The 25,556-nt window shown below is 37.7% G+C and overlaps 1 protein-coding gene across 1 annotated transcript; it reads right to left on the bottom strand.

The window, feature by feature from the left end:
• Window positions 1-8,284: 8,284 nt before the first annotated feature.
• Window positions 8,285-24,481, bottom strand: f8 (coagulation factor VIII, procoagulant component). Its single transcript, XM_083566021.1, has 25 exons — window positions 24,218-24,481; window positions 23,695-23,786; window positions 23,044-23,166; window positions 20,671-20,883; window positions 20,365-20,538; window positions 19,649-19,873; window positions 19,302-19,554; window positions 18,788-18,953; window positions 18,592-18,673; window positions 17,446-17,663; window positions 16,999-17,149; window positions 16,693-16,902; window positions 15,488-16,568; window positions 14,978-15,143; window positions 14,624-14,860; window positions 14,237-14,465; window positions 13,836-14,018; window positions 13,575-13,691; window positions 13,364-13,435; window positions 13,172-13,257; window positions 12,816-12,977; window positions 12,297-12,441; window positions 10,922-11,070; window positions 10,057-10,239; window positions 8,285-9,474 (listed from the first exon to the last, which is right to left on the bottom strand). Exons 1-25 carry the CDS (start codon window positions 24,364-24,366, stop codon window positions 9,319-9,321), a joined length of 5,022 nt encoding a protein of 1,673 aa, XP_083422147.1. The 5' UTR covers window positions 24,367-24,481; the 3' UTR covers window positions 8,285-9,318.
• Between the last annotated feature and the right edge of the window lie 1,075 nt (window positions 24,482-25,556).

The following is a 25,556-nucleotide window of genomic DNA, read 5'->3' as shown; positions in this document are numbered from 1 at the left end:
ATGGACAAAAGTTTGCATACCAGACCAAAAGCCAAGCCATGCTGTCCAAAAAACTCTTCCAAGGAACACTGATTATCAAATTTATGAATCTAAAGGGTCTGAAACCATTCCTAATGCTATGACTTCTATCATTCTAAAAGTTGAAAAATCAATCACTTAGAGACTTTCTGGATTCAGCTATTCATCCAAACACAGTAACTGGGATAGTAAAGTTTTGTTCATGGAGGTATTTTATTAGGTATTTCTATTGTACAGTGGTAAGATAGAAGTCACTCCTGAGAAAAATGTATACGGCAAGGATTTACTGGTCACTGATTTCATGCAAAAAAATTTATTTGGACAGATGAAAAAATGGTATATTCTGAGCTGAACCCTAAGCACTGCATTCGTCGGGATCCCTAGGTAGGTTAGTGGGAACGGGTTTGGGTAAGTGGAAACAGGTCTGGGTTAGTGAGAAAGGGTTAGGGTTAGTTGAAATGGGTTAGGGTTTGTGGAAACAGGTTAGGGTTAGTGGGAAAAGGTAAGGGTTAGTGGGAACAGGTTAGGGTTAGTGGGAAAAGGTAAGGGTTAGTGGGAACAGGTTAGGGTTAGTGGGAATGGGTTAGTGTTAGTGGGAATGGGTTACGGTTAGTGGGAACGGGTTAGGGGAACAGGTTTGGGTTAGTGAGAACGGGTTAAGGTTAGTGGGAACAGGTTAGGGTTAGTTGGAATGGGTTAGGTTTAGGTTTGTGGAAACGGGTTAGGATTAGGGTTAGTTGGGAGTGAGATAAACATGACCTTGGGACAGTCTGCTTACCCAACATGCCACAAGTTCCAGTTCAGAGTTCTATAGAAGTCTGTGGGAATCCCTACATGTTAAATGAACCCAAAAGGGGTCAAAGTGTGTGAGAAACCCCACACGTTAAATGCCGCCAAAGGGGTACCCAGTGTGTCATAAAGCGACACCGAGGGATCCTGACTAATGCGTCCATATGTGACATAAGTTGGGAGTGAGAACGTGTTCAGCCAATAACATTCCTACAGGGAAACACAGTGGTGGAAGCATCTCATTAAGAAGGTGGTATCGTTAGTTGCTCTGAGATGCAACATTCAATCATTATTGTGACTTTTCAAACATCATAGAATATGGTGGGTTGCAAGATGGCAATTCACAGATGAGCCAATACTTCCAAACAGATTGAGTTTGTAATGATCTGCTAGGAAGAATCGGAGAAACAATTCCAGCTGGTCAAAAAACGTCAAGCCATCATTTGTAAAATAGTCTGGGTATTTAATTGTTGTACTGAAGTCACTGGAGGTCTATCTGTTCTGCCGCAGATGTTTCCAACGATAGCCTTGAAGGTAACCAGTGCCTGTAATTCCTCCGTCATCAGCAAAGACAATGTTTGTTACATTCTTTCCTTTTCTTTGCTTTTATATTATTACCGTAGGCACTTTTTTCCAAAGAATAAAAGGAATGCAGTCTTTAATCTCTTCACACGAACCTCAGCAGTAATTAGAGTGTATACAGCATTCAAAATGTATAGTTTCTAGAAGAACAGAACACTTAAAATAAATAAATTAAATGCAATATCCTGTTTCACTGGAAACAGTGCAGTAACGTTTGTTGCCCACGATTTCCATCCAAGAATTATAAGTTCTGGATATGCTTTTCTTTTCAGAAGAAGCTCTAGTTGCTTCCTGGAATTATTTAGTAACACGTAATTCACTTTCTCTAAACATAACGAAGAACTACACTGCATACAACCTCCAAGACATCTTGGATATACACTATGGACAAACATTTGTGGACACCTGAGCATAAGATTGGTGTGTTTTTTAAACATCCCATTTTACATTTAGTCCCAAAAAAGTCCACTCTTCTGGGAAAATGTTAAATAGATAAAAAAAAATTGTGGGGTGATTTTGTGGGGTGCAGTCAGCATTCACATTCATCCCAAAGGTGTTCACTGTGGCGGGAGTTCTATTGCAGGAGATCTTCAACTCCAAACCAATTTGACACATATCTTCATGGAGCTGGCTTTGTGTAAAAATGCATTATCATGTTGAAACAGGTTTGGGTCTTCTAGTTCAGGTAAAGGGAAAATGTAATGCTACCCATCCAATGACATCCTATACAATTGTGCGTCTCCTCTACAACTTTGTGGTAACAGTTTGTCAAAAAATCACATGGCTGGAAAAGTGAGGTGTCCCAATACCTTTGTCCTAATAGTGTAGTTTGTTTATAGATTTTATATATATTCATAAATATTCATAAATTCATGTGTAGTCAAATAGTATTTCATACCAATTCATTTTACATGTTAGATCTACGGTGATGTATGTAAATTAATTATTTAATGGGAAAATATAACTATTTTTATAAATGGTAAGTATCAAGCTGTGCATTTTTATGATTTAAATAACAAATAGAATTTCTGGTTGTGTGTCTGTGCATCTTAATGTATACATGTATACTCTCTCTCTCTCTCTCTCTTACACACATGTACACACACATGGTGAAAGAATTCTGAGGTGGTGTAATGACTTCACCAAACCACCAGCCGGAAGGTGAAAATCCTGAGTTTTACTCTCACACACACACACACACACACACACACACACACACACACACACACACACACACACACGTCTGTCCCAGCCCAGACATGAAAACTCCTACACCGGTAGCAGCATCAGGTAAAAACACATGGAAATGATTCCACATGACTCCCCTGCTTACACACTCTGAGTCAATCTGTGATTCATACTCATGTGTATGACTTAATCTCTTTTTGTTCCCTAATATATTAATAAACTAGAAAGTGAAAAAAAGATGCCGTGTAGTGAAGTCCAAAAGACTGACAATATAAAAATAATAAATTAAAGCAGTGTAAAGAAGAAATAATAAAAAAAGAGAGAGAGAGAAAGATTGTGAGAGAGATATTAAAGTGAATTATGGGAAACTGATATTTATAGATAGAGCAGACTAAATAGATCATTTATTGTTTTCCCAGCAAACACTGCAGACTGTAAACATAGCTGCCGAACACATGTCCCACTCTCTGTTAGATGTGCAAAATTGGACAGACACACACACACTATTAAGATCGTCTGTGTACTTCTAACGAACGCTTTTTACACGCTTTTTTCATATTGACCCGTTTTGTTTCACACTGTAAATTCGAGCCTAGTATTTCCCGTTTTAACTTCGAATCCGCTCTTTTTCTTTCGCTCCGATCACAATAAAATGTAGCCTGTCCTGCATTTGGACTTTATTTGACACACCAAGCCATCAAATCCCTAAAACAGTGACTCAAATCCAGTAGCTAAATCCATCTTTTGGAAAAGTGCCATCTATGAAAATGTGTGATAGAGATGAAATGACTTCATGTGCAGAAGCCGTTCCAGTTCCAGTCTGTAATTATGTACATATGTTACTCAGAGAATGTTTTGACTGCTTTTGCCCACAGACATCGAGATCCTCTCAATAAAAGAAATGACCAAGCTGGAAATCTTGATAAAATCCCACACATTACATTGAGATGAGCCATGCAACATGTGTCATAAATACCTAAGCCAATACCATTTGCTGGTATAAAATAGAAAAGGTAGTACTTCAGCTATGCATGTTGAATCATCTGTAACATGAAACTAGTCATGTGCTGTTCAAGCAGTCTTGGGGGGCACTACCAAGAACCCTTTCAGGAACTATACAATTCTCGAAATGACATCGCTTTCCACTAGCAAAGCAAGTCGTAAGCAAAAGATCAGACTTTTTCATTCAAAAACTTGGAAATGTGCTGTGTATGGAAAGTAATCATTAACAACCTGCTGTGATTTGGCTAAATGTGTTCTGCTATTGCTAGCACCCTAAAGTTATTAGCTTTCAATACTAGCACATTTCCAAGTGTGTAATAATATAGCAATCCGATTCTTCAGATTGTATTGTTTACAGTTACTTTTTGCCTGTGGAGCTGCAAAACATTCATTTTCTTCTGACTTGTTTCTTGTCAAAACTCATCAACTCAAATCCTTCTCTCTGAAGTGAGACTTTAACTGTGACTTGTTTTTGTTTTTTCGCAGCTTCAGAACAGCATTCACACTTATTAATGAAGCTTTTTGATATCTTTATATCGAATATCTCAATGGAAAGTCTATCGAACTGCAATTTCAACTCCTAATTCTTTCCAATTTAAAAAATATTACCTCAGGAATCCCCATATCGCTCTATTAAGCTGCACTTCAATTTTTAAAAATTTGTAAAGATACAGTGGTGTTACGGGCATGATGACATGGATATAGTATTATCTTTAATTACTGCCACCTTGAACACGTTCTCAAACTAAACAGATAATGTATACTGTCTTACAGGTAGAAACTGCAGTTGCTTTTTGAAGAATTCAGTTTATTTACACAGAAATGAAGAAGTAAAGAACTACAATATATACGCCTTTTGAATCAGATATCCAGCCATGGATATTTTACCAGGGATTTACTTTGGCATAAAGAGTTAATAGTTAAAAATAATATTTAATGATGCAGTTATTTGTACTGTGTAATGTCTAGTTTTTTTTTCTTTTATTATTAATTATGCAATGAACTGTAACTTTCCAGAACATGTTAAAATCGTGGACTCAAGTTACACAAATTATCAAATGCTTTGTAAAATATTTAATAGGAGTTCATGTTGGGAAACGATGTTCCCCTCATTAGACGGTAGTTGAACTTAAGTACTACCACTTGAGTCTGTATGCTATTGTATATATATTTTGATTATGTTGGCATTTTTATTTATGGAAGGGTCAAGGGACCATCAGTAAAAACTTGTCAATGCTTGGGTTTTAAACTCACCAACCTTACGATCGGTCCAACATCCTACCACTTCCCACTGTTTATTTTCATTTATTTATATAAAGTGTTCAATCAGTTTGAGTCAAAACCTTATACAACATTAGATGGACCTTTTCAGCCATTTTTTGTGTTCTTCCCCAAATCTTCTCTTCACTTGAACATTGAGACCCAAACTTGTTCCAGCATAGCAATGCCCCTGTGCGCAAAACCAGCCCCATAAAGATATGCTTTACATGGGTTGGAGTGGAAAATCTCCTGCTGTAGATATCGACTGCACCTCAGTCATCTTCACCTCACCCACATAAGTTCCTGATTTTATTAATACCTTTGTGGATGAATGAACAAAAAACTCGACGAAAATCTAGTGGAACATCTTCCCAGAAGAGTGGCGGTTATTATAGCAGCAAATTGGGACTTAATGTGAAATGGGATACTCAGAAAGCAATTTTATAGTCAGTCTTATTTAATCTTATCTTACAGGCGTCCATGTTTTTTTGTGCTGCGGTAATGTATGACTTTCCATTTGGGGTAAATAAAGTGATAAATCTATCTATCTATTGATCTAAAAACAAATTTTTCTTACACAAGCCCTGCAGTGGAACTGATTTAAAGTCGTTTATTCGAACCTAACAAATCTTACTGCTTCAAAACAGAGTCAGGGTGAAATAATAAAAGGAAGTATATATGGAATTCTCCCAAAAAAAAAAGCGTACAGAGGAAACATTACATTACGACTTTTCATTGTAATCTGTGGACTTTTACCGCCCTCTTTTATTTTCTTTTTTTCGTTTCAAACAAGGCGTAAAGATTAGACAGTACTTTTCATCACTCCGATACAATCAATGAGGCAGTCTATAAATATTAACACGTCGAGTTACATCCCAACAGTCGCTGCACGAAGGGTAACTTCTGGTTTTCTTCTGCGTTTGGACAAGTTGTTTTTGTTTTGGATCAGATAGCAAGGTGATGCATTGGGACTCGTATCTTTTCCCACAGACGTTTGCACAGTTCACTAATAACACACAACCAGAACACTTCCTGTCACACAGGAACTGATAGTAGTGTTCAATTCTATCACTCTCAGAGTGGATATATTTTCTTTATTCTTTAAGGGCCTCATTTTCCACACACACACACACACAGTCCCAGTTCTATCTTTGTGAGAACTTTTGTTCAGGCTAATTATTGATGCAAATAGCGCATTCTATGACGCATGTAAATCTGATTACGACCATAATATCAGTGAGCAAAAGAAAAAGATATTTAAAATATAAATGTAAAAAATAAATACAATAAAAAAAATGTTAAATCTAAAGATTTTTTTTTTTTTTTTTTTTTTTACTTATATATCTTATATGATGTGGAAAATCTTTCATCAAATTTTCATATACTTTTATTGCATTCCCAGTGCCCAATCCATGAAACATTCCCAGTCTCAAATCAGAGTTCTAATCACACACACCTGCTGCCAATCCCACCCGCAGCACTCAAACCTTTAAAAAGAGACCGTCTTTCATACTGCTTTTACAAAGCAGGTGATCGGAAGTATCTATATTGCTTCACCAAGCCTTTAGTTTGTCTATCATGATTTTCTTTCCTGAGAGATCTGTCTCAGCCTTTGTGTTGTGAAAGATTACACAAAAATAATTGGACGTAAATAGGAAAATTATTTACAAGAGCACCTGAAGTTTTTTCCTTACAAGTTGTTGATTATAAACATGAACTATGATAATAGCTAAAGCTAATTAATTGGTGTAGCAAGAAAGAAATTTAGCTTTCGGGACCTGGGTTACACTTATTAATATTAATAATGAACACTATCTTTAATCTCACCTCAGTTTTCTAGAGGTTCTTCACTGTGAAATAGCATAAACAAGAACACAATATTGTAGTCTGTTATAAGCCCAACCAACCAAGTATCAAAAACGATTATATTGTAAATCAGTAGCACTCATTAAAACATTTCCTCCGTGATGTCACCGCAAATAAAATCTGTTTATTTATTAAACTGAGCCGGAGAGAACTGAATGTTCCACTCGGCATAGCGAAAGAAATCACACAGCTTTGTCTAATTTGCTTTTTAAACTCATTTTCCAAGCACTAGAGAGGTTTATTGGTTATATTGCATGCGAAAGGCTTTTGGGCCTTGAGAGACTTTCAAATGGCAACACACAACGCATGTGAAAGCAAGTAAGAGCAACATCCTGTTTGCATCACTCAGGAACAAAGTTTCAGTAACGAATTAAGGCAATGTAGTGCATTTAGAACGATTGAGACAGTGTGTGTTGTGCAGGTGTTTTGAACACTTTCTTGTAATCATGCTGTAATATGTGGTAAATTTTTTTTTTTTTTTTTACTTGACCATGTGATTAGCAAAATAATGGAAATCTGCATAGTCAAATACAAAATTAAATAAATGAACAATTTATGTTTTAAACGTTTAACCGTTTCGAGTGAGTGGTTCATGGATAAGTAAAAGTCGATTTATAGTGTTGTTCTGAAAATAGGTGCCTTGGGCATTGTCACAAAGGTCAGTGTTACAGAAATCTAGGTTAGTGGCAAGGAAAAAACCCCTGAAACATCATGAAGCAATAACTTCATCCTCTTCCGAGTGACAACAGATTGTGGATCTGAGTTCTCCTGCACAAGTGTATACTAGAAAGTGTAATCATATGCTTTTACATCACTCTGAGCAAAAGAGGTTTTGATTTCATTCGAGGTTTAACCTTTATCACATTTAAATGAAGTTATCTATTGTGTAATGAAGTGTAGACCGCAGTGGTTGGATTTCCTGTGTATTTCGATAAGTCCTTGTATGCTTCATTAGTATTAGTTGGAACTCGGAATTGGTTTAGCTTAGTCATGTTTGCCGAGACATTGTTTTTTCCAATTTTCTTTGAGATTCCGGGATCCTCACCCTAAATCAGTAGCAGATTTTACACCCAGTGATGGACGAAGTACACAAACCATGTACTTGAGTTAATAGTAATAGTCCTCTATTTGAACTTTCACTTAAGTAAAAGTGCAAAAGCATTTGGTTTTCAAAGTACTATGATTTATTATGGCTATAATGTCAATTCTCAGAACTCAGTTTATCTAAAAAGACTCTCAGCAAACCAATCTATTAATAATATGAAATCCCTAAACACTGATATCTATTTAAATGATCATGAGACCAAAACCTTTTCAACTAATAAAAAAAAATAGCAAATATATCCACGGGTGTTGTGGCAAGTTAGAGTCAGGATTTTCCATTATTTAATGCTTTGCTACTTAAATACAGTAATTAAATACATTTTAATACATTAACACCATTGTGGATGATTAAAATCAAAAAGCATGAATGAATCATGAACTGAACTGTGGCCTGTTTTTTTCTGTGGATCGATTCTGTTTTGAGTAACCGAAGTACCCGGTTTAATGGGTCGAAATGCCGGGGCGCACACACCAGTTTCACGCTTTAATCCTTTTATTTCATTATAAATCACATCACATGAAGTCATATAAATTCTTTCACAGTGCAAACGTCTACATTCCAAATAAAACATTAGTAGTGTTAATAGTGTCCTCGAGATGGGACAGTACACGTGGCTAAGATAACGTGGCTGATAAATGAATACTGATATTTGATCCTCTTGTAGTCACGTGAGCAGATCGAAAACGTTCTTTAAATACGTCTAATGAGCAGCATGTCTGATAGAGATCTGTTGCGTAGGTCATAAATAATACTGACTGGCAGAATAAACACATAGAATAAGAATAAATATAAATACATATGATTTCCTGTATATACTGAATTGCCTTTTCACCAGGTCTACATGAACAGGTCACTAACTAGACCATAAAAAATGTATTAGTCATTCAATATAAAGGACCACAGGAAGCACAGAAGGCCAGATATTTTTCAATGAACCCTTGTTAGATTAGCAGTGACACTGCCATGGTAACAGTGTGTGTTCTGCTTGTATGAGTGTTATCAGGTACAACAGCAGCGCTGTGGTCATAAACGGCCAAAGATAAAGGGTTAACGCAGACTGTGTATGGGAAACGATAAACTATGCTCTCTAACTGTACACCTAGAAGCTGAACCAACAAAGTTGTAGTGTACAGCAACACCACACACACACACACACACACACACACACACACACACACACACACATACAGCAAACTGGCTGTTAGCAGCTGTACATATACCTAAAGTGACACGGGTATACATAATGAAAAGGCATCCTAGTCTATACACTTTTTCTTAAATATATAGTAATAAATATTCTTCTCTCAGTAGGTCCCAACTGTTTAGAAATCCATTTACAGCAAAATAAAAAAAACATTTTACATTCGATGTCTATTACCTCCTTTTTTTTCCCTAACATTATATTTCTCTCACATTTCTCCTTCACACACTTTTACTATCTCTCTCTCTCTCTCTCTCTCTCTCTCTCTCTCTCTCTCTCACACACACACACAAACACATGGTGTCTCTCAGAGTCTTTGTTGCGTATCACAGCCCAGGAACTCCACCCTCAGAGCGATGTCATTAACCCATCCTTTTGGATGGATGCGAATGAATCGGGTGAACAGCGGAGGCACGAACACGTTCAGCTTCTGCTCGTCGTGCTCGCTGTTCCCTTCGAAGATCTGCAGATGAATGGACGCATTCATAAGTGAAAGGCAGTACACTTTATAACGCTTCAAAAGTAGTGTGCTATTAACTTTTATTATTTCAATGAATCAATATTTTTCATTGAAGAGAAAAACAGATTCATTTATAGACTCAAATAGAGAGTCAGGTTCAGAAAATGTACTTTATACTAATACTATATCAATATATCATCTCCTATTGTTTGCCTCTAAATTTGGGAAATTCAGATCTGTTTGAATATATACTGTACTTCAGACAATGTTTTCAGAAAATAGTCTTCGAAAATTGAAAAATCCGCCATCTAAACACTTGAACCATTTCCATATTTTAATTCAATTCCAGGTCAGTATTATAGGACATGTGACGACTCATCTACCAGTATGGACTGGGAATCTGTCCCATAGGAACCTCATACAAAGAAAAAAGAAAGGGTTTTCTAATTCAGTACTATAGGAAAACAAAACGGGGTAAATGGAATAATGATTTATTTACTCACGCATATTCATCACTGTGTGATTTTGAAAATTTTTGGATGCAAATCTTAGTCGGTATTTAGTAAAAAGAGACTCTTTACACACCTTCTCTCGTTGTGTTCCCGGCTCGGTGACCATGGCCCAGCTGTGGCCATCGTCACTAACCGAGATGGAGAACTCGGTTACCATCATGCTTGTGAACACAGATTTGGCCCCCTGTGTGACAATGCCAGTGACTCTCTTCACTACCTGGAAGTCCACCTGCAGCCACTCGTATGGGTTACTAGACTAGAAAAGAAAAGAAAGGGTAAAAGAAAGAAATGTTACAAACGGTATAATAACTACACACAAATACACAAATCACAAATATGCCACAAACGTGTCATTTGTTTGATAAAAAGAATAAATCCTCTCTAGTTGCAGCATAAGTGAAATAAGTGTGTTGTAAGTATGGGTCTTGTGGGAATTAATCAACACTGGGAAGGTAACAGTACTGTACCTCTGACCACTCCATATTCGTAGTGTGTGTGTGTGTGTGTGTGTGGCTGCTTTCAGACGGAAGTGGTGAAAGTGATGAGTCATGTTCGGGGAGCGAAACAATGTGGCTCGCACGTCTCGCTCCAAAACACACGGCTATAGGAAGCGCTTAACAATAGTGTTTAAACGTGCAGCTGCCAAGAGACACCAGATTACTGATAAACCTTTTATCAGTACATTTTTTGGTAACAGTGGTGCTATTACCGCCAGATTCTTGATTAATAGTAGGCTTTTTTGGTATACGCCAAAAATCACTATAATAACGATGAATGAATTATGTCTTAAAGTGTTCTTTTGCATTTTATTATTCCTTAAATTTCACTTTTCAATAATGGTCACACTGTGGTATAAATGCTAATAGATTCTGCAAGGGAATATTTGTAGCATGCAAGTAGACGAATAGCAATTTGAAATCGGTTTTTCCTCAAGGTACCTTGGGTCTCCATGCATTGGCGCTGCCATCTTGGTTGAGCCGGGCAAGGTCTGGGTACCACGAATTTCTCCAGCTTTCCCGGAAGGTGGAAGCGCTAACCGAGTTCTTGGGAATCAGTCTTCTTTGCATTCCTAACGGCATCGAGCAACCTGAAACCGATACCATCATTTTTTTGGGGTCTTGAAAACATTACCAAACTCTCAATGCACTGATCGACTTGGACAGTATTCAGATTTCATAGCAAAATTGTTTATACTGGTGTTTAATATTGAAGAAAAAAATTCTGGCTTTTTTATTTATAACAGACAGAAGCAGTTACAGACTACTCCCTGTAATTGTATGTATTATTCAAGCACTAAATATTAGTGGTCTCAGTTGAATGGCTTTTAAAATAAAGACAAATAGACAGGCATACATAATGGGTTAATTTTAAAACTGCTGCAGAGATGCGCTTTGACATTGACTAACCCTAACCCTAACCCTAACCCTAACCCACACCTGTGCCACGTAATTAGTTCAGCGTGTTCTTGGCTTTATAAAAAGCACTGTTGAGTTTGGCTCTTTGATACCTTTCCTATCTGTAGGCTGTGTGGCTAGAAAAAGGATGTGCGCGTGAACGCAGGTAGCATATAGTGACAATAGTGTAACCCCGTTTATGAGGTGCGGCCAAAGAGTGCTAGCTGATGTTTTATACAAGCTGTTTTATACAAGCTGTTTTATAGATATTTCTACAAGCTGTTTTGTGGATATTTCTACCAGCTGTTTTATAGATATTTCTACAAGCTGTTTTGTGGATATTTCTACCAGCTGTTTTATAGATTGCCATTTATGTAATTATTTCCACATGTAATTATCTGATGAGCCGTGATTTGAGACTTAAACAGAAGGGGAGAGTATGTTTGTGTGTTGGCTTTGTTTTTGGTTTATTTTTTGGTTTCATTGTTTAAGAATTATGCACTAATTTGCTGGGTGTTTTTGTCCCTTCTGTTTAAAAAGTGGAATTAATCTAGTCTCTCCAATTGTGGGTAAATAACTGGTAAGCTGTAACTGGTATTTTAAAATATTTGTAAGCATTTTCTGTGAAATAAACTTGTACTATTTTTGGAAAGTCACGTCTCTGTCTTTAACCCCATCCGAACCAGCAGGGTCCTTCATATTTTTGTAACTTTTTGGTTTAATTTTTCTTTTGCGTTCAATTTATTTTCCTGGGTGAATAAATAACCCAGGTGGTGTAGTCGGTTCCTTTTTATTTCTAATACCTTTAACCAAAGGTTACACTTAGGTTTTAGAAAAGAATTCTTCAGACCTTTTAGACCCATCTGTTACATATAGATTTGTTGCAGTATTCGTTTCATTTGACTTTGTATGTACTCACTGTTGAGGTCGCAGCCCAGCAGTTCAAACCTCAGAGTGGGCCTGGTGACGTATGTGATTGGATGGATGCGAATGTAGCGGCCGATGATTGGAGGAGTGAAGAGGTTCTCGTTCACCCTGGAGCCATCCAGGTTTCCATTAAATTTCTAGTTAAAAAAAAAATAAGTGTGGCTTATTAATATAAAAATCACGAGGACAATTTAAAACAAGATAGACTAGATAAGACAGGATAAGCTATTCTATTGGCATTTGCGGGATTAATGTAGTATTACGTGTTGTTGTATTGAGGCTAAAATTTCACAGTTAGTCCTAAAACTGTGTGTTGAAGCTAGCACATGTTGCTAAGTCACATATACAGGCTGGGACTGATAGTATGCTGATAACACATTGATATAGGTGTTGTTTTTATGCATTGTGTAGTCAATTATGATTGTAACGGACAGATGTGGGGTCCTATGTTTTGTTGCGTTGTTCTGAGGGTTAATAAATCGTTCAGGCTAGCACTAGGTCTGATACTAACATATCCTAATTCGCTGCTGTTTCCTTTGTACGTCTTCCACGTTTTCTGGTCCAGACTATAGCTGATAGTAAAGATCACAGTAAACATGTCTTTCAGGCCAAATGACGTTTTTGCGCCCTGGGTCTGGATCCCGTGGACCACCATTGGCCGTAGCAAATCCACCTAATGCAAACAAAAGTATTTTATTTCATATTCATTCAGGAGCTACACAAACAAGCTTCTTTGGCCATTTGTTTAGCATTTTGTTTATACATTTATATACATCATATATGACATGAAACAACATAGTATACAAAAGAGACATTCGGGGCATGAGGAATGTTTCGGTTTGGCTTTGAACAAGCAGGATACTGTACCTGGAGCCAGGATTTCTCACTGTTGCCAATCCAAGCGTTAACTGATCCAGATAAGTGCAGTCGGGCTAATCTTGCCTCCCATTTATCTGTCCAGACAAGGAAATGATTCAAGGAAATTTCAAGCTTCTAAAAATAATTTTGGTATTCAGAATTTTAAAACTGAAGTCTCAATAGATCTATAGTTTATTATACCCCAATGATCGGATTCAGTAAGTTGGTCATCATCGATCCATCCTGACTGCATTCCCAGTGGCTGAATACATTCTGCAAGACCAGATCCATTCAAAATGTTAGGTAGTCATTGGTCATTTACACAAAATAATGACTACAGAAATCTCTACATTTGTACTTCTCTTCATTTCAAAGTTCGTTAAATGCATATTGGGTTATTACTGATTCTTACGTGGGCTATAAACAAGAAGTTTGGCTCTCATGCCAGAGAGTTGGTGATCTCCAATGGTGCACTCCACCAGCCATGTGCCCACTACTCCTGGTCTCATTTCAATGCTTCCAAATGCACCTGCAACAAGGGATGAGGGGAAGAATGACTGATCATTAGCGTTATCTTTGGATCAGGACAGCTATTTCTGTATTATTAGCTATTTCTCATTGTCTTTTAATGCATAAAAAAAACACATTTATTGTATTATTTAAATATGTTTACCTGGATAAAGGTTGAAGATGCCCAGGCGATGTTCTTCGTGTTTCCCAGTGCTAAATGGTAATCCATGGAAGTGGACAGCATGGAACTCTCCACCACTGCCCACGTTAAGCAGGTGCCAGCGAGATGTCTGGTGCTGCGCCACCACCAGGCCAGGTAGAGTTTCTGCGACATATCCGTTGATTGCTACATCACATCAAGAAAAGCGAACCAATTAGAGTGGCACATAAATGTCAATACATAAAAATTCTGCAAAAATTGGACAAATTACCGAACCTCGATTATCAAACAGTCTGTAGGTCATTGGTTATATTTCTATTGATTTAGCTTGCATGTAATCAAGGTGCTAAGCAAACACATCATACTATAACATATATACAGCAAGCATGGGATTTGACTTGTACCAGCAAATTTGTTGTTGCTCTCAAACCAGGGATCATCTAATTTGGCCTTGCATGGTGATGTACAAAACTTTGCGATGTTGTTATCCAGATACCAGCTCTTGGTTTCATCAAAAATGGTGAAAAGAAGGAATAAATCCTGCACTCCCGGTTGCAGGAGGACACGTGGCTTGAGGGTCCCTGGACGACAGATCAGCAACGGACCAATCAGACCAGAGTTCATGTCCTTCTCCTGAGATACACAAATCATGCACGTCATCCTGACAGTCCGAGTTGATTTAATTATACTGCTTTTTAAAAAATTACGGGTGTTTGTTTCATCTCATGTAGCGCTTTAATAAACCACAATGGGGCAAATTCTTTAACAGTTTCAAGTGTGATATTGCATACCATATTAACTGTAGAGTAATAGGCCCCGGCCTTGCAGTCAAAGTCTTTGGATGACGGTCCTTGTCTTTTGGTAATTCTCCAGTTGTAGATCCTTTCTTCCCCAGGAGGCACTGGATCGCCAGGTCCCTCATTCTCCCTTAGTTCCGCCCCCTGTGGTGCAGAGCTCACCATAGTCCTATCGTACACCCCATGTAGGTGCAGGGAGTACGGTCTGGAGGCTGTGTTCTTAAAAACGACCTGTAACGGATGACAAACAGGAGAATGTATCCACAAATCAACCATGATTACATATTTTAAAATGTTGTTTCTATATAGGATTAAGATGTTTCTAATTCAAAGTAGGATCACACTTACAGTGAGGACATCATTAACCTCCACCTTGATCACAGGACCCATAATTCCAAGGTGCTCATCTAGTTCGCCACGTTTCACAGGGTTCTTGAAACCTCTATCCTGATATGCTCGGTACACAACTTTTTTGTAGGCTGGGAAATACTTTTTCATTCCTCTCTTCATCTCTCTGCGTAGACACATTTTTCCTCATGTTATTAATATTCAGAACAGCTCGCTAATTGGCTTGCACATAATCAGTTAGTTGTAATATCACACAATATTCAGAATGGAATGCAGTAAGGAAGCAGTCCAGCATCACTGTCTGACAGTCTGATGTCACATTGATATCCATCTGATATTCACATCTTTAATCATGTAAAATCTGGCAACCCTTGATGTGTAAACCACAAACAGGCAATCTGCATAATGAATGGTGGGTTTAGAGAACAAATTACGCACAGTAAATAGCTTACATTACAACTGAACTTGAGTCTCTGAAAAGGGTGCAAAGTCAAAGAAAACTTACTCTACCTGGCACTGATTAATTGAGAAGGTTTGTCGATCCCATAATCCCACATAACCTCCTCTGCTGCGATGTAATAGCTACGGAATTTCAATTCGCCAGACCTGATATCAAGCTCGTCATTTGAGGGGAAGCTCAGAGTAGTGTTGTTGTCATCGTCTTCGTAATCGTCATACTCCAAGTTTGGAAGGTTTTTCACGTAGGTGTCGTTCTGTGATGAGTTTGATGAGGGATACTGAGAGCTCAAATCCAGATGTTGCACATCTTTGTGGATATATTTAAGAGGATTTAGACTTTCCATCAGTTTGTCCTGCTGTAGAACTGGGTCTTTTAGAACATCATTGTCACTCATTGCATCGTTTCTTTTTGTGGCCTCACTGATATTTGTTTGCCATATCTCTATTCGAGTCCTCTCGGTTAAATTAGCCAAATCTGAGGTCGTATTCATCCTTGATTTTTGAAGGAATTTCTTAATCAGGTCAATAGATTGACTGTTATCTAGAGTTGATGTTTTAGGGTTATCTACATCCTGGTATCTCACTGTTTTTTTTACCTCCATCCTAACCATGGCATCCACTTTCGACTCACTCATCGATTCTGTATCAGTTCTGTTGGAACGAAACGGAGGATGATCACTCTCTGCTTCTGTGTCATTGTCTACAATCGCAAGTCTCTTCTGGCGTTTAGAAGAACTCATTTCCACATCATTGAATTGATCCAGAATATCCTGTGGAATTCCTCCCTGAGAGAGAACATCCAGGTCCTCGCCTTCATCCAGTGGGACAAGTTTTCTCTTGCATACCAGGGTGTTCATCTCCCCTTTTTTCTCTAAGGGGATCTTGGTGTCGTTTTCCTGCTTTGTTTGACTTGTGTTGCGTGACACTTTTTGGCAAACCTGGATAGTTACAGTTCGATTCCTCCTCCTGAAACCTCGTGGGATTTGGAAGTGCTTATCTATTTGATCCTCCAAGTCCTCGTAATCATCCGTGTCCACCAGGGGGAGCTCTCGTTCACAGTTAAACACAGAGTACCGTACACTCATTCCCTTTGCTTTTAGAGTGGGATCGAAGGCACCAATCTCCCACTCACCTAGATAAATTATTTTTACATTAAGGAATAAGGATTAAAGAAACACTACAACAGACACATTATGAAATCCAGTGACCATAATGAGATTAAGGCAATGGTATAGCCAGAAAGCTTGGATTCTTACCTTCAGTCTCCATTTCAGTGATGACGGTGTCACCGATCAATGGGAAAAGTGTAAGGACTGTACCATAGGTTCTGTCTCTTTCAAACGGGTTTCCGGTGAAATACACTGACAGGAAATCACTCTGCATACCCACATTGGCCACGTGCCAGAGCATAACATCACCAACACACATTTTAAACTGTAGACTGTTATGCATGAAACCATTAACGCCTGCAAGAGAAAAGAGATTGAACGAGGAAAAAGATCCGCTAGATTATTTTTCTAGTTGTTGCTACACAACATAAACAGGGTATAGGTGACACTTACTGTGCATGACATTAGCGTTGTAGAAACTGGGATCATTGCGATCGATATTGGAATGGGTTTCGCTGAACTTCTTGAAATTCTCATCGGCATACCAGCTTTTGTTTTCATCAAAAATGGTGAACATGAGGTGTTTTTCTCTGTCTGAGGATAACTAAAAGAATATACACATGTTGGTCATGTTACCAAGTCTATCTATTTATCCATTAGTCCATTCACCATACATTTCACCCACTGATCCATTTGCCAAAATCATCTGTTTGTTTTTGGCCAAACCATCTGTCTTTTTATCGGTTGCATAACACAACATCCATCCCTGTATTCATCAAACTGAGGTTTGGATCCTCCAAAAAACCAGCAAACATTTAAATAAAGACCTCAATTATGAACCACATACAGTATAACAATCAATATTTCCTATTGAATTCTTTAACTGAGAGTTACACTCACCACTTTCCCTCGTTTGTCCAAACTCTCTGATTTGCAAATGATAAGTGGCCCAACCAGGCCAGACGCCATGTCTCGTTCTGGATCCACAGTGCTTTGGTAGAGGCGGGTCAGACAGCGGGGGTCGGCCTCCATGGGCGCATCCTCTGCTGTCACTTTCCACAGGTACATCATTATCTCACCTGGTGGGACAGCCAGGGAGCGCAGGTCCACCTGCTTGTCTTCACGCCCCATCAGGCCACAAAATACACTGGTTATTTTCAGAGTCAGTTATAACTTAATCAATGTATCAAAGTCATATGTGCGATAACGTTGTAAAGTATGCTGATGGCAGAAACATCACTAAATTCCAAAAACATCAGTCACAAATCTGCCCATTAGCATTTAATAGCTGTAAAAACTTCCTAAACATGGTGAGACCTTCGGAAAAAGAGCTTTTAGCCTTTGTGAGAAACAAATCAGGTGCAGGCATTAATCTTTATAAGGTCATGGGAAAGGGTAATCCTGTTACATAAGATTTTAGATTACATTTGTAATCGTTTGGCTTTGCTTTTAACGGCTTTGCTTTTCAAATAACATGTGTAGAGCAGGAAATCCTGCATTTGGCACCAAGTAAGATTTTGATCACATTTAACCAAATGTTTGTGGACACCTATCCATCACACCCATACAGTATGTCGGCTTTCTTCTAAATGCCGCCACAAAGTTGGAAACTCACAGTTCTACAGAATGTCTATGTATGTTGTAACGTTACAATTTTCCCATCACTTTGGAAGGGTCCCAAACCTTAGACTGGAATATTTTGACATAAATATACTGCTGTGCTCAAATCGTGGACCACAACGACATGGTTTTCCAAGGCTGGACTTAAATAACTGAACACCTGTGGGATTTCACTGACTGAACTTTGTGTCACCTGACACTTGTGCCTAAACTCACTAATGCTCTTGTGGCTGAAGGATCCCCATAGCCACACTCCAAAATCTAGTGGAAAGTCTTCTCAGAATAGTAAAAATGATTACAACGGGAAATGAGGACTAAGTTTAAAATGCAATATTCAGCATGACATATAGGTGTGATAGGTGTGGACATTCTTTTGGACATCGAGTGTATTTGCTATTTTTAAGATGAACGAGTGTGTACTCTTACCTCTCCTCTTCACTGACTGCACGCTGACAAGTCCATTTGGAAAGATGTTATATGGTTGATTAGCCATATTTTTAAAAATAATCTGAAATGTATTAGTCGACGGTGTATGAGCATTTTCCTTTAGTTTTCAGGCCGGCATATACATTTTGAAAATATTGTTATTTGTTATTTTTTCTTATACATTATTTTTTGTTACCTGAAACTGGTCATTCACTTCTCCCCTAAGCTCTGGCCCAATCAATGCATTGCTTTGGCTTTTCTTCTTTGTAAATGTGCTATCTGTGTACTCGACATAAGCCACCTTCTTATAGACTTCACCCAAGCGCTGTGTTGGTTGAATGGACGGCTCCGACTTCAAAGGTCTGGAAAATAATTAACAAATAAATTCCAAAAAAAACACACAAAAACCTCAGGGTTCACACAGACCTCTTCCCAGACTTGTTTATGTTACTCCTACTTGTCTGGATAACACAGACTCACCAAAGTTACCTCATCAAAATGACTAAGTGACCATGACTTATCCAAATGATTTTTCAAGATACTTAGATATGGCCAAGTCAGGTATAACAAATATTAGTACCACATCAACTCATTCAAGCTACTCAGATAAACTGAATTGGGCTCTAAGAATTAACTCTTTAAACATGTTCACAATGACACCAAACTCAAATAAACAGAGAAGTAAATAAAATTTTTGCAAGTGTTCGTACCGGTCACCCTGAGGGTTATAGTCCCATATGACCTCCTCAGCACTGATGTAATGAACCCAGACTTTGGGGCGTCTCCCACCAGACCTTAGAACCGATGGGGGTCCACCAGGTCGGAACAAAACTGAAAAAAGATTATCCATTGGGTAGTCTTCATCATCATCATCTTTATCGAAAGTTTGCTGGACATTTCGCTTTTCAGGCAGCTCGTTGGATTCTGGGCAGTTCTCCACAGTAAAGAAGGCACTCATACCAGCTAAGCATATAAATACAAACAAACAAACACGTGTTAGAAGAGCACGCAGAAATTTGTGTTCTTTGTATCAAGTCCTCAAAAAGACTCCACTGACCTTGCCGATGTGAATGGATCCTGCAGGAAATCAGAAACTTTCCTACAGCATTTGGCTTGAGCAGGGCGGTAGTGAGGGTCATAGGGGCTATTTCCAATGTAACCCGTCTATGGTCCATTATTTTTAATGTGTGGTCTTGGAACTGAATGGTGTGGATGTCTGGAGTGGAGCCCAGACCAATAAAGTGCCAGGAAACTTCTGGAATCTTCTGGCAAAACTTCAGACCTGTTAAAAAAATAAAAAGGGTGTAAAAACTGGTTAGAACTATAATCTTGAGGTTTTGCCCCATTAAAATAGGTCAGTCATTCCACCCATCCGCCCAAGCACAGCCTTTCAGCAAAACATCCATCCATACAGTATCCAAGCCACCAAATGATGGATTTAACAAAACTGTTTATCTGGTTATTAATCTATTAACCAAATTCAACCATCCATTTATCCATCTATCTAATCCTCCATCTTTGGATAATGAAGACTGTAATCACTACACACTGACTGAACATTTTAATAGGAAGGATAAAGCTTTAGTTTTTTTATATCTTCAGAATTGTAGCACATTCAATGTCCTTTACTGAGTACAAACTTGAAAAAAACGTTCGATATATTATTAGCATAGACTGTAATTATAAAGCCTGGAAATTTGCAAGGATAAAATTCATGACCCCTGAAAAATCTACCAAGATTGGTTAATTATTATGAATTAATGTTGACCCAACCTTTTAGTGTGGAATTGACATATCCGTTGATGGTGTGAAACTGTTGGCGATCAGATGATTTCCTCAGTTTGGCTGCTCTGCCCACGTCCCTGTACCAACTCTTACTTTCATCAAATACGGCAAATAGCAGCACAAACTCGGGTATCTTCCGTTGACGGTCCTCGGTTAGTGAACCTGAACATGGGTCAATGGTCATTAGAGTTAAAATCATGTACAACCAACTGGTCCATTAGTATGACATTGTTTTTTATTGGGCAATAAAACATGATTGTTACCAAGACCCTGAAAAATCCAATAACATCAGACCTGATTTGCAGATGAGGAAAGCACCGATGAGTCCCGAATTTAAGTCTCGCACAATGTCCACCTGTGAGGAGTAGGAGTATGTGAGGCACTCAGGGTCTGTGATGGTGGGTCCACTGTTAGGATGAATGTCCCACACATATTTATAATATCCACCAGGCTGGACCGCATCATCCCCCTGCTCCTGGAGTGATGTGGAGTCCTCGTAACCAGCACCTGGACATATAACAACAAAGCCATAAAAACTAGATTATAAATTAATTGTGTTAACAATGTATAATCTATAAAATCTGACTAAATAGAACATAACAGGACTCGTATAGGGAAAAAACTAACATACTTTAATAAATATGGAATACATTATATAATTTAATATAAAACTAGGCTTACAGGAAATAAAGAATAAATAAATAATTATATAAAGAATTGTTATTGTTATTATTTTTATTAGTCAGTCAGCTTTCTTATCATCCCCAGCTTTCAATTATCACCAGGGTTAAAACTTGTATTATATTACAGGTGAAACAAAAAACGAAAGGCTTCTTAACTGATGAAAATGTCTGCTTCTTTTACTGATTACAGAAATCCCAGCATTGCATAAAAAAAGACTTCCAACATTACCAAATTTAGGATTTATGAATCAAGTGTTAACTGATTTTATTGACCAGGACCATGTATTCTTCACGAATAAATACATAACTTTGTTTAAATCTATTTATACTTACATTTTATAGATGTACAACTTTGTAGGCAGATCAGCCTCTGAAAGATTTTCAACCCCTAAATTGATCCAGAATGAGTCCACGTGACTTGATTTCAACCATGCTTGGGTCACCCTAGTGCTACGCTCCCTCTATCAGCTTCCTGTAGCTGCACACACCAGATTTAAAACACTGACGCTTGCCTACAATGCCAAAAATGGACCATCTCACCCAGCACTGCAAAACACTCCGTACAATTCTCAACCACAGCTCGACTGGTCCCACCAACTCTCCAGGTACAAGGAAGACCTGTTTCCAGACTCTTCTCTGTTCTGGCACAATGGGAAAATGTGGAAGTGGAAAGTCTTCCACTTTATGTTGGGACAGCAGAGTCTCTAGCAGTCTTTAAATCATGTCTAAAAACCACCTTCCACATTTTCTTAAATGAGCACTTCTTGAATAAAAAAATGCCTTTAAACTATTTTCTCAAAATAGAAAGTATTTCTAAAATACTTTCACAAGGGTTCATGAAATACCTTCACAAACCCTTCAGCAATTTGCCTGTTTGATCAGTTCCTTCAACATTACATTGAGTAAACAATTTTTGATAGCAGCAGCTTTTCTCTGTCCGAGTCACACAATAAATCTGACATATGCACCCAGTTAACAGATCAAATACTAGACCTACTTTGCATCAGCAGCTCTGACTTAATGACAAACAAGTCATAGAAACTAGTTTCGAACTAATTAATCATGTGGTTAATTTGTTGAAATCATGCGCAAATTCAGCTACTTCAAGTAGGGTACAATATTCAGCAATTAAATATTTACCATTCAATAGACACCTAGTTTCTTACCTTCACCACCTTCTTCAATATAGATACATTTTCTGTTTAAAAAACAAACCAATCAGAGGCCGCATGTTTATGATGTCATACTAAAGACTTCTTACAATCTATCTTAGAGTATTTTAAAACTACAAAAATACAAAACACTAAAGTATATTGATATAAAATGTAAAGCCATTTTCATCAGCCCTCTCAAATACAATTTACAAAATCCTATTTTACATTTGAAATACATATTTGAAATACATGTATTATAAATACCGCTTGGTATAAGGGCATCTGCCAAATGCCATAAAGGTAAAAGTAAGTTAGTGACATTATCATAGCTAGAAAGAGATATCCTTTCACCAGGTTTGCTTATTTGAAGTAATTATATGAAAATCAGCATTTTGTGTTACTTAATCTGACGAGAAACTTTGCCTTCAAAAAAGATCAACAAAGTGCTCACATTAGAGACTTCTTAGAATGAATCTGGTACATTAGAACACAGTGTTTTATTTGTGAAATTATGTTACTGTTGAACAGCAACATTATTTTTATACTTCTATTATGTATCTGCTATGAAAGCAACAATTTATAACTACATAGAGAATTTTATCCAGAATTCTGCAAAAACGATTGCACCCAGTCAGTCATCTCAGTAAGTAACCCAGCCATAATAGGCTTTTCTATTACTCAGTGCTTCTGCTGATCCAGATTTGAGGGTGGATTTTAGAAATAAAAGAAACTGCGCAGCCACTATTATCACATGGTTTTCATAAGAGAATGAGACACCAAGAACAAAATAATTCATGATGGAATTTTTAGTACTAACAAAGTAAATTCACCTTCAGATTGTTTCCAGTAGGGAATGCCGATCGGAGAAATGCTGAAAGGATACGAGGCGAGGTTCTTGAAGTGGACCACTACTCTGTCATTCACCTCCACTCTGATCGTAGGACCCTGAATTCCTGCAGGGGGAAAAAAAAACCATGAAAAACATTAAAATTTTACAGGTTCGAATTTTGGAGCAATTTTAGACACTTATTACCATTGTATTGAATTGACATGCTAATGTATTTCAATGCCATGGGAAAATCTTGAATTTCCAAAAAGTGACAAAAGAGGAGATCTGATGTGTTTTTAAATATAACCTCTGAGCTTAAAAAAATCCAAACTAGCCAAAGAACCTTTTATCCCACCTATAATATCCAGTGATTTTCCTCATTAAACATTGTTGTATTTTTTTTCTGCCTATGTCATTGTCATAAGCTTGGGGATTCACAGAGTAAAAAACTCATTGTATGATGTAACAGATTGTTTCCTGTACATATGACAATAACCTCGAATTGAAATGAATTGATCCTGTGTTGTGTTTCAACCTGGCGGTTGTGCTTTTTCCAATTGATTCCTATAAAATAACCTCAAATACTGTATGCACTAGGAAAATCTAAAATTGATGGTTCTGAGAATAAGAGAATCAATTTAGCCGCACTAACCCGCCCATGGAGGTTCTGTTTTCGGGATGGTGAAAGTGGAGTCTGTAAATTCAGTGTACACGGCCTTGACAAATTTCTGACCGCTGGATCCCCTGTTAAAAATGAACAGCATATAAAAAAATTACATGTCAGCGAAGCAATATATGACGTTTTCTTTGTTGTGTATTAGGATAATTGTGAGGATAACTTGGTCTATATGAGACAATGTTCATTGTTAAAAACTCAATACATAAAAACTAATTGAATTTCATTTTTTTTTCAACATGCATTGGATTAGGATACCAAATATATACATACCCTGCCTGCCAACTCAGATAGTATAAGTTACTATATTAGTAGCGTTATATTATATAAGTAACTTGTGACTTTTTTTTTATAGCACAATACACATTATGATATAAAAGTTGAACTTATGCTAAAGTTGCTGTATACTGGGACGCTGTATACAGGTACACAAGTGTAGGTTTTGTAAGAAACAAATCATGACTAGGAACGCTGTTTTAAGAAAATAACCAACAGGTACCTCTGATTAACAACTGGATCTGTAGCCCCAGTGTTCAGGTAGTCCCAGCTCGTCTCCACTGCGGCAATGAAGAACTCCTGTATCTTTTCCACAGCATGCGAATCCGGAAGCCATTTGATGAGGAAGAGGATGAACAGTAGAGGCTTCATTGCAAGAGTTTGCACACACACTTGCAGTCACTTGTAGTCTTGCACTTACTCACTCACTCAGCTATACTTCACATATACACACACACACACACACTCCTGTTAAGGTTAAGTTCCTAATGAGTCGAGAAGACCAAGTGGAGGGATTTAAAAGAGAATCAGAAGGGGTGTGACCTCAACCAAGGGGAAGTGAGAATCTGAAGGAGGGAGGAAAAAATGAAGACAATATGGAATATTTTCTGAATGCATCACAGATTCTTTAGAACTTCTTTTCAGGTGAAATATATTGAGACACCTTAGATTTTCTTGCCTTACCTCAGCTTTTTTAAGCTTTTTTGCCTGAACAAGAATGGTTTTCATACCATTAATAAAGTGTAGACACCAACGCATGATCTTGAATTCTTGAAAAATTCCACACATATAGATATGTAAGGGAAAGGGTTTCTTAAATATTTTGAAGAAGTTTTTTCAGTCGTAAGTGGCTTTGGTTTCAGCTTTTACTGTTATTTCATCCATAATTACAAAAAACACACTTATTTATTCATCTATTGATTCATTGCATATTGATTCATGGTATAAGCAAATCACATGACAATAACAGGATTAGTGAAAAAATGAATAAATAACAATACATCATCATATTTTGGAATTACTTTTTTCTAAAGCAATGATGAGTTTATTATTGTTATGCACAACACTCTGCATACACACAAAAAGAAGGTCCATATATAATCATTATACTTTATTCTCTGATTATTACAATGTGCAGTACATAAATAGCACGATTTAATCACATAAAAACCAAGGCAACAAGACATGACCGAACCGTAGTTATTATGTATCTATCCGTGTCTTCTGCTCTTGGAAACGTCACCGGTAGCTCAGTGATTAAGAAGTTGGACCCCGTACTGAAAGGTAATGAGTTCAGTCCTCAGCACTGGCAAGCCACTTCTCCTGGGCCCTCAACCCTCAACAACAAGGTCACTCTGGCAAGTCTGCCAAGTGCTGTAAATTACGTCCACAAGGTCCTAACAAGACAAGACAACTTTCACTGCAGGAGCTTATTAACAAAGGTTTTGTCCTCCATGTACTGTATAAGGCCAGACTACACTAACACATGAACTCAACCCATTTGGACTTCCTGAGTAGTTTATTCAACATCTGCTTTCCACTTCGTTCATGTAAAATGATTT

Source organism: Silurus aristotelis, assembly GCF_946808225.1.
Source record: "Silurus aristotelis genome assembly, chromosome: 17".
Lineage (NCBI taxonomy): Eukaryota > Metazoa > Chordata > Actinopteri > Siluriformes > Siluridae > Silurus > Silurus aristotelis.
This window is presented reverse-complemented; position numbering and strand designations above follow the sequence as displayed.

Coding starts and splice junctions, on each gene's coding strand:
- f8 (XM_083566021.1), bottom strand. CDS start 24,366: ATGAAGCCTCTACTGTTCATCCTCTTCCTCATCAAATGGCTTCCGGAT. Junction 20,539..20,670: donor TTTCCTCATCTGCAAATCAG/GTCTGATGTTAT, acceptor ACCCATGTTCAG/GTTCACTAACCGAGGACCGT. Junction 17,150..17,445: donor TGGACAAACGAGGGAAAGTG/GTGAGTGTAACT, acceptor ATATTCTTTTAG/TTATCCTCAGACAGAGAAAA.